The sequence below is a fragment of the Natator depressus genome, chromosome 1, assembly GCF_965152275.1.
Source record: "Natator depressus isolate rNatDep1 chromosome 1, rNatDep2.hap1, whole genome shotgun sequence".
Taxonomy (NCBI): Eukaryota; Metazoa; Chordata; order Testudines; family Cheloniidae; genus Natator; species Natator depressus.
In genome coordinates, this window is record NC_134234.1 from 248059943 (window position 1) to 248073134 (window position 13192).

General features: G+C 44.2%; 1 protein-coding gene across 2 annotated transcripts in view; it reads left to right on the forward strand.

Moving 5' to 3' along the window:
* PARPBP (PARP1 binding protein) overlaps window positions 1-13192 on the forward strand; it is a 90898-nt gene that overhangs the window by 3363 nt on the left and 74343 nt on the right. For both annotated transcript variants that reach the window (XM_074940553.1, XM_074940562.1), the window contains exon 3: window positions 11226-11456. In XM_074940553.1, coding sequence (XP_074796654.1) covers window positions 11226-11456 — 231 coding nt within the window. The remainder of the gene's footprint in view (window positions 1-11225; window positions 11457-13192) is intronic.

The following is a 13192-nucleotide window of genomic DNA, read 5'->3' on the forward strand; positions in this document are numbered from 1 at the left end:
ACTGGCATGGGAACCAAGCTTTGAAACAAAGGGTTCCTGCCATATGAAAAGGCTATTTAAGGCAGGAGAGGTGACATCATCATGGTTCTTCAATGACTCCCCACCCAAAGAGACTCTTGGAAACACCTGAGGAACAAAGACTGAACTGGCAGAAATGCTGGACCCAGGCTAAAGGGATTTTTAGCCTGTGAATGGAACACCTGGGGATTCCAAGCTGTAAACCAGTGCAACTTGCCTGTTAAGAATCTGCAGCCTGCTTGTATCCTCGCTTAGGGTGAGGATTTGCTATTCATATCCAATATACTACACAAATTAAGCTTAGTTTGTGTGTTTTGTATATATGCTGGGTAATCTTCTTGCTATCCAACATAAATCACTTAAAAGATTATTAATTACAAAAGGATAGATTTTTATGTTTTAATCCAAACCAGGTGATTTGATTTGATTAAGGTGTCCGGGGAAAATCTCAGCTTGGTTACCACAAGTGTGCCTGGCCTTCTTCACATTGAGGGAGAGGTGGACTGGGATTAAACCCATAAAGTGGTCAGATTTGACAAGGGAAGGCTGGTACTACTCTGGGGTCCTAGGTTGGGAGTTAATCTGCATGTAACTGCAGCTGGGTGTGTCCCTACCTGTGTGACTGCTGGTGAAAGTGCAAGCTTGGAGGGCTTTGCAACTTGTCACAGCAGCACCGTGTGAGAGGGAGCCCAGGCTGGTGAGGCAGAGGGCTCAGTGGTACACCAGTTCCAGATGGCACCCCAGGAACCTGTCACAGTGCCTATACTGTTTTAGCAAGAATCTGGAGTGGGGAGGAAAGAAGGAGCAGGAGGACCTCCCTCATAACTTTTAGCCCATGGTTAGGGGGCTCACCTCAGATATGGAAGACCCCCAGTTCACATCCCCCTCCTCTGTGGATTAATAATGAAAGAATCATGGGGGGGGGGGAGGCGAGAAGAGGGGGTGAGAGAGAGGAGGAAGAAGAAACAACACATAAGCATGAGTGACTCTGTAGCTGGGTGGTTAGAGTACTCACCTAGGAGGTAGGAGACCCAGGATCCAATCCCCCTACTCTAATGACTTTTTAAAAAATTATTTATCCAAACTGGAACAACTTCAACAGGGAAGACTGAGGGAGTCTCGCATCAGAATATCTTGTAGCAACCCAATGGCTAGGGTACTTTACCTCAGAGGTGGCTGATCACTGTTCATAACCCCTATCGCTTCAGGCGTGGGGATGGGACGGGATTTGACCTGGGATACGGGAGACCCCCTACTTGAATACTTAATTGCTGGCCTAAAAGTTATAAGGGAAGTCCTCTTCCTCCTTTCTCCTCTCCAACCGAACCCCATGCTTTGTGTGAATTCACCTATAGGGGCTTGATCTGATTGGTGAGTTCTGAATATACTTCCTGGATTGGGCCCCACAGGAATGTTAGGTGGAAGAACATCTACCTGTCTTCCCCCAGGTCATATACTGGGTCATGCCCGTACTACAAAATTACGTTGACTTAAGTTAGGTCAATCTATAGCCACTGCAGTAATTAAATAGTCTCTTTGTGCCCACATTATGCTTCTTCTGTTGGTGGTGTGCACCTCACCAGGAGTGCTTGCACCAATTTAAATGGGGCATTGTGGGGGCACTGACAGCTGGAGCCCTGCCGCCCAGGGGTAGCGGGATTCATGCTGTCAAAGGCAGCAACAGGCGATTTAAGCAATGTAGTGTTTACACAGACACTGTGTTGACCCTACTACATTAACCTAAGCGCTATCGCGGAGGTGGAGTTATTAAGTCAGTGTAGCGGGCAACTTAGAACGATGGGAGCAACATGATCGCGTAGACACTTACAGAGTTAGGTCGACATAAGCTGTCTTGTGTCAACCTAACTCTGTAGTGTAGATCAGGCCTTACTCTGGGGCTTACGTGTCGGGATGCTAAAAGGGAGGCTGCAGTGCACATGTACCAGTTAACTGTCTTTTTGTGCCTTATGCACCGGGAGAAGACTGAGTGGTTTTTCTTGTTGTCCTCTTCTTCTGTTCCTCTTCCATCACTTCTCCTAATGAAGCCACAGATTTGGACCTCACTGGAGAGGTCAGAACATTGTTACTGCTGTGGCCAGGACAGTACCCTGAATGATGGCGTACTGGCTTAGCCCACTGTAGGTCAATCTGACCAGCATGTGTCACTGATACAGCAGTCTCCTCGCTGAAGGGTGTCTGTTGGCTGAGGTGAATGATCAGTCTATCCACTATTGCCTGTCTTTTTGATTGTTTACTGCCTAGTTAAGTGATATTAGTGTGGGTGATCTGGTGTGCCCTCACTCATGCTTAGGAAGTAAATTCTGTTGCATTATACTCACTCACTTCAGAGAGATTGTATAAGCTCAATCCCCATTAAGGAACTTGGCGAGCTGTACTTTGTCTTGTTTGGGGTTTCATCTTTTTTCTTTTTTCTTTTAAATATCTCCATGAGGGCCAAAACACAAAGTGTGATCCCATAACATGTAATTAACAGATGTTCGTATTTTATTGGTACATAACTTAATTACTTAGTGTGGTATGAAATATTTTGAACACAAAAATATTAAAAAGCAGTGTTTTAATGAAGCTCAAAGATCATGCATTGTGACAGTTTGGGGAACATGTCTGTGTCTAAATATGAATTCCTCTGTTTTTTAGCATTTAATTGTAACCTTCAGAGTGGATTTAACTTCCATTTTTGTAGCAGAGAACAGGCGATGTCTGGGAAACTGAACCATGGCCATCAACAAGTCATCAACATTGATTAGCTCTACCCCAGAGTTAAAGGCAGATCTCTTGACTTCTAATAACTCTTTGTCAGCAATCCCATACAGGGTTGCAGGAAGGAAAATCCCAGCAGAAGGACAGGACCAAAGAAAAATTGTTGCTGTTTCTAAAAATGATAGCTCCCCTTGCTTAAAGAGCATATGTCATTGCCAGAACCAGAAATCTCCGCAGAAAGAATGGTGGCAGGAGGGACCTGGCCCCCCTTAAGGACTTGAACCAAACCCAGAGACTCACAACAGGGGTGAAACTAGTCTAATGGGGACAGTATTCAGAAGCTTTGTTTTGCATAGCTCTAACTCTTGTGCTCTCTGGGTAAAGTGCAAATGTGTGTGTTTGCAAAGCCTCAAAGGAACGTGTATTTCTTGCTTTAATGTCACATGGTCCCCAGAAAGTTAAACTATAATCCAGATTTCAGAGTAACAGCCGTGTTAGTCTGTATTCGCAAAAAGAAAAGGAGTACTTGTGGCACCTTAGAGACTAACCAATTTATTTGAGTGTCTGTGGGGGTAAACTGAGAGAATGCATAAACTACTGGGTTGGTTTGGGAAACTCGGAATGGGCCTGAGGGAAGAGAGAAGTTGGGATTTTGCTGTCTTTCTGCCAAGGAGGGGTGCCGGGCAGTGAATCTGCATCTCAGTGGTATGCCTGAGAGGCCCAAGTTAAACACCGATCTCGGCTGCTGCTCAGAGAAGGTTATCTTGAAACTCTGGGGGATCCAAAGGTTGGATCCAATACAGCAGAATGGTGACCATCTACTAGAAGGACTTTGCCAGGGATAGGGCTATAACATGCATCTCTTTCCATCTTTAAACAACTTTTACAATAATAGCAGTTGCCTTGCTAACTAATTAGCCCTAGAAAGAACCTGCAGTACCTGTGAAGTCTCTTTATAAAAATAAACCCTCTAAAACCTGAAAAATTAAGATTTAATCCTAGAATGAGCACAGCCTCTAATAAAAGTCCAAAGAGAGTATATGTGAGATAACATACTAGTAAAAAGTGCAACTGAAGTGCTTTTAAAATGTGTAACCCTTGTATTTCACAAGCATAAAACAAGGAAAGCAATCTTCCTGATGTCTATCACAGAATGAAGGCACTGAACTTTTTGAACTTCCTTCAGATATTAGCCAGCTGGCATGTGCTCCTAGCAAAACATTTTCTGATTTTTAAAAACCACAGCCTCTCTCAATCAGTTGTATGAATAATAGAATATACTGTCATGGTGGGCACCTGATCATGGAAATGGATATCTGAAGTGCATTTTTATTTGGATTTAAAATGTTTTTACAACACCAATATAAACACTGTTAATCTCTGCAAGTTCTTGATCTTGTGAGAAGGTTTTGGCTGAGTTATACTGAAGTCTTATTTTAACTAGTTACATTTGAAGGCATTTATTTCAAAACAAAGAGAGAAAACACTTTGTCTACTGCTGTTTTTAATTGGGTAAAGGTTTCATAGTGACTAGCCTTATGAAGGGGTTTACATGGAAAATTTGAAATAGGAATATTAGAAAATATATGTATAATCTTTCATATAAGATGCCTTATTTACTAATCTGCAGAACAATGTTCATGTCAGTAGTACTGAAATGTCCTAATCAATACAGTATATTAAAAACAAGGAAAATTAACTTCTATTATTAGTAGGTCAGAGGTTTAAAGCCAATGCTGGCTGGTAGCAATTGATAATGTTAATATGACTGCCATTTAAAGGTTTAGTAGCCTGTGTAAAATGAGTAAGCTATTGTTCAAAGAAGGTGGTCCAGTAGGAGCCATACTGTGGGCTTGTCTAAACTACAAAATTAAGTTGACTTTATCTAATTCGACCTTGAGCCCCCAGAATTATTGAAGTCAATTGTGCGTGGCCACACCATGCTCATTGTCTCAATGGAGTGCATCCTCACTAGCAGCGCCTGTATCGATGCACAAAGCCATGCATTGTGGGTAGCTATCCCAAAGTGCGACTTGCTGTGGTATATTTTGGGAAGTTTGTGCAATGCCTCCTGGAACCAAAACATTGTCGCAGGAGAGAATGGGAACATTGCGTCGGCATCCCATGATGCACTGCGCTCCTTCCCTCCTATCAACAGCAAACAACCCAGTGGTTTTTGCACCTTAAAACTGCCATGCGTACACATAACCCCAGAAGCATGGAGCCTACTCAGTTGTGCACTCTTGCTATGAGCATCTCAAACACCTCGCGTCTTCTCCTGCAGTATTTCCAGAGCCGAAGTAGGGTCCGCTGCACAGAACATAGTGATGTCCTGCAAGTAGCCCACCTGCAAGCCATTGAAAAAAATAATTCACAGTTGCTGTTGGCAGTCACAGAACAGCTGCACTCTGAGTGCCGTTTCTGGTCCCGCAAAACAAGCACTGACCGCTGGGACCGCATCGTTTTGCAGATATGGGATGATGAGCAGTGGTCGCAGAACTTTCAAATGCAGAAGGCCACCTTCCAGGAACTTTGTGCAGAACTTTCCCCTGCCCTGCAGTTCAGCAACACAAAAATGAGAGCTGCTCTGACAGTGGAGAAGTGAGTGGCGATCGCTATTTGGAAGCTTGCAACCCCAGACAGATACAGGTCAGTGGGGAATCAATTTGGAGTAGGTAAATCAACTATGGGAGCTGCTGGGTACCAAGTGTGCAGGGCCATTAATTGACTTCTGCTATGAAGGGTAGTGAGTCTAGGAAATGTGCAGGACATAAGGGATGGTTTTGCCATGAGGGGATTCCCTAATTGCGGTGGTGCGATAGATGGCATGCATATCCCCATCTTGGCACCAGACCATCTTGGCACCAGACCATCTTGCCAAAGAGTACATAAACCAAAAGGGATACTTTTTCAATGGTGTTGCAAGTGCTGGTGGATCACGAGGCATTTCACCAACATCAACATGTATCTTTGCAGCTTTTTGAACAGGCCCAAGTTACTAATCTTGGACTTTCTTTCCAGACCACAAAATTAACATTGACGACGTTGAGATGCCTATAGTTAGGCTAGGTCCCCCAGGATACCCCTTCTTCCCATGGCTCACAAAGCCATACACCAGCCCTCTGGACAGCAGTAAGGAATGGTTCAACTATAGGCTTGGCAAGTGCAGAATGGTGGTTGAATGTGCCTTTGGTCATTTGAAAGGGCACTGGAGAAATCTACTAACAAGGTTGAACCTCAGTGAGGAGAACATATACCCATGGTTATAGGATATTATGTTGTGTGCTCTATAATATCTGTGGGGGAGGGAGGAAATTTTCCACAGGGATGGGCAGTTGAGACAGATTGCATGGCAGCCATTTTTGAGTAGTCAGACAATAAGTGCACAGCAAGGGGAACTGCATATCTGCGAGGCTTTGAAAAGCTGTTTCAATAATGAGTCTCAGTAATGTGAGCTGCTTGTGTGCATGGTGCTTTCCCAAACCTTCACCTGGCTTGTATTACTGTCCCTGTAAAGCCAACCACCTGCCCATGCCCACTGCTTCTACTCAATAAAGAACATTTATTTCTCTAATCCGTTTACTTTATTTAACAAACATAAGTAAAGAGAGAACGGAAAGAAAAGCTAACCTTGGGGAAAAGGGGTTGTACAGTTGGGACAGGAGGAATATTTTCAGCTGTGTAACATAACACTTCATTCCAGACCATCAAATATCTGTGAACAGGCACCTTCTGTTCCTTGTACCTTCCCATCCCTGAGTTAAGTGAAAGGGATAATAGACTTTTTGCCCATGTCTCATGGAACACTTGGGGGAGGGTGATTCTGCACTGGGCACTGCTGTCTGCCTGTCCACCAGGGTCTGCAGAGGGACTCTACCCTCCTGCTTCTGTTCCTGCAGATGCCTTAACATGTCTGTTTGGTCCCACATAATCCGACGCATCTCATCCTGCGCCGCCTGCTCTCGCTCATTGGAAGCTTTCCTACTCTCCATGTCTAACTTCTCGGACAGTGAAATCTTCCACCCTCTTAATTCTGTCAGCTGTCCTGGACGCATTCACTATCTCGGTGAACATGTCATCCTGTGTGGTTTTTTTTTTTTTTTTTCCCTCCTCCTTCTAATCACTGAAAATCTGGTGCTGACATGCTGAAGGACACATTTCCAGCTGTCAGTCGGGAAAAAATAAAGGAGCCATTGCACATGAATAAAATGTTTCCCTAACAAGGCTGTTTTTAAAAAAAACAAAACAAAAAAACCCTCACCCATATTATACTAGATGCAAGTTATAACATAATCAGAATCTATAACCGTTCACTGTGTGCCACCCCTGGGTCATGGGTGACTGCACTATCAATGAAGTTTATGGCAGGCTCATGTTGGGAGTACAGGTAGCTAGTTGAACAATAGCCCTTCCCCATAGCACCACAGGAAGCTGTTTACAGATTGGCGGAGGGGAACAATTTCACTCCTAAATTGCAGAATCTCTCATGGGGCCTCAGTCCTCTATCAGCCACTTTAAACTACTTGCCGACCCATGCCCAGCACAGTAAAGGCACATTAGTGGCTGCATGATTTGGTGATCTGGAGTGGGGTGGGGGGGGTCTACATGCCCTTTTTTCCCCCCCATGTAAAAGTACTTTTAATGAGAACTTTCCCTGTTTCCCCTATGCAACCCTCAGGAGACTGATATCATATAGGGTAACAGAAGTGGAAAGGAAGGAGATGTGGCAAGTGTCTGGGTATAGACCCAGTCCTTATGCTGTGTACTGCAATGATGCCAGCAGAATTAATTCAGGAGTTGCACGGGAAAGTGGCCTACCGTGGTGAAAGAAATAAGACTGCCCTGTCCGGAAACCTTCTGCAAAGTACAGAAGATTGCAGAGTACCTCCATGAAAGTTTCCTAGAGATATCCACGTAGGATTCCTGGGCTATCCCAGTCCACATAAATAGTCTTTTCTGGGGGCTACCCTTGATGTAATTGGAGCGGCCTCTTGTAAGCAGAGAATCACAACATCTTGCTTGTTTTTCAGTGGTATTGCATGTTCACTGAGAATGTGTGTGCCCACTAAAGTTTAACTGGACTTTCCTTGTAATTGTATATTCACCAGAAGTGCCTTCCCGGGCATCCTGGTTGGCCTGCGACCCACAGGGCTCCAGGGGAAAAATATTCCCTGGCTCTCAAGGAAAATGGATCCACTGCTCACCTGTCTCCCATTCTTCTCCTCTTTCTCATCCACCATATCCTCCTCCTTGTTGTCCCTAGACTCTCACACCTGTGATGTGTCCACGTTGCTTGTGGGGGTGCTGGTTGGGTCACCCTCAAGATTTACATGCAGCTTGTTGTAGAACCAGCGTCTTTGTGGGGTTCAGCACAAGAACGACTGTTCACCTCCCTTGCCTTCTGATACGTTTGAAGTTTTTTATTTTCATACGGCACTGCTGTGTCCCCCTCATGTAGCCCTTCTCCCCCATTCCATGAGTGATCTTTGCATAGATGTCAGTGTTTCTTCTGCTGGATCAGAGCTGTGGCTGCACAGACTCTTCTCCCCACACAGCGATGAGATCCAGCACCTCCTATGCAGACCAAGCTGAAGCGCGTTTGGGGTGTGTAGTCTCCATGATTAGTTGTGCTCAAGCTGGCATGCTCCCAATGCTGATCAAACTGGAAATGGGAAATCAAAAGTTCCCAGGGCTTGATCCAGGGAAGGGCTGTTTCCTTTGTTCCTGGCTGCAGTGCGGCAGAGTTGAGGATGATCTCCAGAGCGGTCACAGATGAGCATTGTGGGACACAACCTGGAGGCCAATTAAGTCGAATTACACAACGCTGCATCTGCACTACCTCGCAGTCGGCCCATGAAAATTGAACTAAGTGCTATGCCTCTCGCAGAGGTGAGTTACAGAAGTTGACATCAGAGGGGACTTAGGTCAACATAAAGGACCCAGTAGTGTAGATACAGGCATTAACAGGTCGACTTAAGGCGGCTTCCTTCAACCTAACTCTAGTATAGACCAGGCCAGAATCTACTAATAGGAGCAAACAACTGAGAACAAAGAAACTTTCTGCTGGTGACCATAATTTACTCCCAGAATTTACTGATAGAGCATTCTCCTTGAGTACTCTCTGCATTGGAACTTACTCCCCCAGCACTTTGGCCTGAAAGAGATTGAACCTTCTGTAGGAAATTGCAATTTGTTCTTCCACCCAGCATAACTTCCTCATCATTGGCTAAGTAAAGCGAGGCTGTACACTGTTTCTCTATATGTGACATGATAGCTTTGGAACAGCACATCTGATTCCAAAACATCAGGGAGTGTTCTAGGCATCAGAACCCTATTGATTTTGGGTGAAAATCAGAAATGCCTGATTTAGAGCAAAGTCAAGCCCACAGGCTGCCAGGTGCTGGGGCCCTGGGCAGAGTGGAGCAAGCCCATGCCCCCGACAGGAGTGCCATGTGGGTGGAGTGGGGCAAGCCCCCATGCCCTGGCAGGAGCACTGGGCGGGCAGAGTGGGGGCACACATTTTTTACAGGACCCCTGTTTTTCCGGGAGCCCCGGCCAGAGCATCTATCGCCCCGCCCCCCCTCCCGAAGCTTTCCCTTGTGCTTACCCCACTGCTGTACCAGCGGTTCCCCGATATATGTCCTTTCGGTATCTGTTGCCCTTTTCAAGAACACAACCCCCCAACACTTATACTGGGGACCTGCTATATCTAACCTGAATCTCCCTTAGGACAAGAAGTAATCCTCTTAATCTGTCACATCTTCAGTGGACATAGAGCACAATTGATCACCATCATTATTACAGCCCTTAACATATTTGAAGACTTATCAGGCCCCTCAGTCATCTTTTCTCAAGACTAAACATCCCTTTTTTTTTTTTTTTAAACTTTTTTCCTCTCTTGGGCAGTAACTGCCTCTTCCTGCAGTGTGGCCCACTCTCCTGGGCCAGATTAGTCCTCAGGGCTTTCTCCTCCTGGGGTAATCCAAACAAAGTAAAGGGGAATTAACAAAATTTGGAGCCCATACGAGAAGGAGTGGGGAATGGGTCCCTTTTGGACTGTAGCAAGTCCTCCCTTCCTTCATGGAGAGACCTTATGGGCAGTTCTCATGGGGAGAGATTCTGCCTTTCCCTTAGCTCACTGCTGGAGTTGTGGGGCTGCTCTCCTCCCTGGTCTGCCATCAAATGAGCTGCTCCCCTGCCTTTTAGCTCCTTCAGTTGAAGCATTTCCTACAAGTTTGGTGGGGTGGGCTAGCTGAGCCCAGAGCACTCTCCTAACCACTGGTTGCCCATTTAGGGTTTGTATACCCTGTCACAGGTGGTTTTAATTTTTCATTTTATTGCTTTTGTTGGTTTGTTTGGGTATGTGGGTATAGTAGCCCTAGCAGCTTCACAATGAAGACTTGGAGTATTAACTACATTACAAACTATTTTTATTTTTCTGTCTTTTTGGACATCCATGCTCCTTCTCACACATGGTACTTTGTTTCAAATATTCTGTTAATGCATATTTTAAAGGTAGGCGTTTCCTCCAAAAATTGTCAATGAAGATTCCTACTTCTGTGATGCACATGGCCTCCTAGCTTCAAACTTATACTACAAGCACTTAAGCACATGCAGAACTTTCTGCATGTGAATACTCTCGTTTGAAGTCAGAGACTACTCTCATAAACAGGGGTGGATTATCCAGTGGGCCAATGGGGCCCATGCCTGGGGGGCCCTGGAAAAATTGGTACCCCACCCCCAGCAGGAACCTGCCGTGAGGCAGCGGAAGTCCCGCCCCCTATCAGGAGCCCATGGCAGGGCGGGAGAAGCCCCAGAGCTGGGACTTCAGCTGTGGCCTTGGGACTGAAGAAGCTCTCGCTCCCTGCTGCGGCCTCAGGACTGGGGGAGTTCTCACTCTCCACTGTGGCCCTAGGGCCGTGGCAGGGGAGCAGAGCTTCTTTAGTCTTGGAGCCGCAGTGGGGGTGGCAGAAAGAAGCAAACAGATTGTGGGGGCTGGAGTGGGTGGTCGGGAATGTGGGTGGGAAGGGGCAGAACGGGGTGGGGCCACAAGCAGAACGGGGTGGGACCGCAGGCATAAAGGGGTGTGGAGGGGCCCCCCACTTGCTCTGGTCCATGGCCCCAGGAAACCTTAATCCACCTCTGCTCATAAATACAGTTTTGCATGTGCATAGGTCTTTAAAGATCGATTGATTTTATTTATTTATTTTTTAAAGCCAGAAGGCACCATTGTGATCATCTTAAGAATTAGAGACCAATAGGTTGCATATTCTAAGACTGTTGAACTGCATGGTCAATACACTTCGAGAACTCTAGTTACAAGTAACATATTTTCTTTAGGCTTAATATAAATGAACCAGCATTAAAATACTTCAGTGTACAGAGTGTATTAAAAGATATATTAATGTTGTTTTATTAAACTTTTCAATATTTACACTACCAGCAAAGCATAATGCTTTTCTTTTACTTTTCCCTTTTTATATTAGCTTCATGGAGATTTCACAGTATCTCTTAGTGATGTGGTGGAAACCTGGAAATACTTGCTACATGATAAACTGGGATTGACGTGTGAGAATATGGAAGCACCTGAAAACTATGATGATATCAAAAAAGCTTATGATACCTTCTTAAAGAGGAGTAATATGTTAGATCTAATTGATATTTGCCAGAAGTGTCATACATTAATGTCTGAATCTGAAATTGAAGAGATGTCCCCTGTAAGTATGTCTTTGTATGTCTGAAATTGTGTACCAATATGGTTAACTCCAGTTCAGAAATGCAATAATATTAAGATCTGTTCAGAAGCCATGAATTGTTCATATCTGTTGCTTAGTTTTTCTGTGGGGAAGAAAGTTTAATTTTATAATTGCTCAATTGTTTTTAAAGAGTAAACTTTTGTGATTTAAACATTTCTCCGTACTCTCCTGTCTCGTGGAAACAGTCCTTCTAAGAGTCAGGTAGTCTTTTGGGGGCAGAAAACTCACCTGACTGAAATGTAATAGGTGAGTGGCGACACCACCAATTTGGTTGACTTAATGAACCCCTCTCTGCAAACATGCACATCATATACCATTTGAAAGCTTATTATGTCTACTTTTAGATGAGATATGATGTGGAGTTGTCAAGTGGTGCTGTTTTCATAGAAACAGGATAAACAATGACACCATAAACACATTAAAAAGACCACTTTTAAATATTTGCATTTGTTCCAGTTAATTTAATGACTCTAAATATTTGAAGACATAAAATTGGATTTCTTTGTGACCTCAAAGCATCACAACAACAATCTAAAGGGTATTACAAAATCTAGTAATTGATACAGGTATCATTTAAATGTAATAGCAGTGGTGACTTTTCTAGTCAACATTATTATCATCTTGTTCACCATTATCTCTCTTGAGAGTGTGTGGGTGTGACCCTAAGAGCTCCTCAATGCCTATTGCCAAAGGGTTCAGTGTCACATAACAGCTACTCCTGTCAAGCCTGACAAACTCAATACGCCGAACACATTTTTGTCATGATATTTATCTATAAAGAATGTTGTGTAAGATATCAAGTGAAAGCTGGTGACATATTAGTCATTAATATCATTATGAAGTGTATGTATTAATACTGTATAAGGAATTATAGACACTTTTACTGTTATGCTTTAGAGTCTGCAACCAAACAAAGGGAGAAACGGGTTTTCTCCCATAAAAGAGGGAGGATAGTTATCTTCCTATTGCCAATGAAAATTGAGCATGGTGATGCAAGAGACGATAGGCAGTTCATGTGCGTCTACGATACACGGGAGGAACAAATTAACATGAGGATGTGAAATCAGTATAGGAAGACACTGGCGTCTGAACTCCAGGAGTTCATCCTGACTCTGGTGACGCAGACAATAAACTTTGAGGATATGAAGAGAAGCAAAAAGACATTTTGGTTATCCATCACTCAGGGAACAGAGAGGTCAATGCTCTTTGTATTCATGAACAGTGGCTCCCCAGTCATGTGGGTTGCGTGATGCTAAGAAGTGGCTGTAGATGAGAAAACTGCATTAGACAAGTATTGTAGCTTGTTGAGTTTTGTCCATGAGAAAGCGTGATTATACTTTTTATTTGTAACCATATTCTGTTTCTATGATCTCTGATTCGTATCCCCTACTCTGTTCTTTATTAATAAACTTATTTTTGTTTTATTATAAATTCATCTTAGTGCTGTTGTATTAAAGTGAGGTGTTCATTCTCAGCTGAGACAACAGGCTGATGTGTATTCTGTTTCTTTGTAGACAGTGGATTTGTGACTGTACAGTAACAGGGCTGGATACTACAGAGGAACGCTCTTTAAGAGGGTTCAGGAACTGCAAGGCAGTGTTCAGGAAGTGTTACCTGCAAGGCAAGTAAGGGCTGACAAGAGTCCTAAGGAGTTTGGCTGGTAACAGACGGGTGACAGGGAGTTGTCACACAGTTTA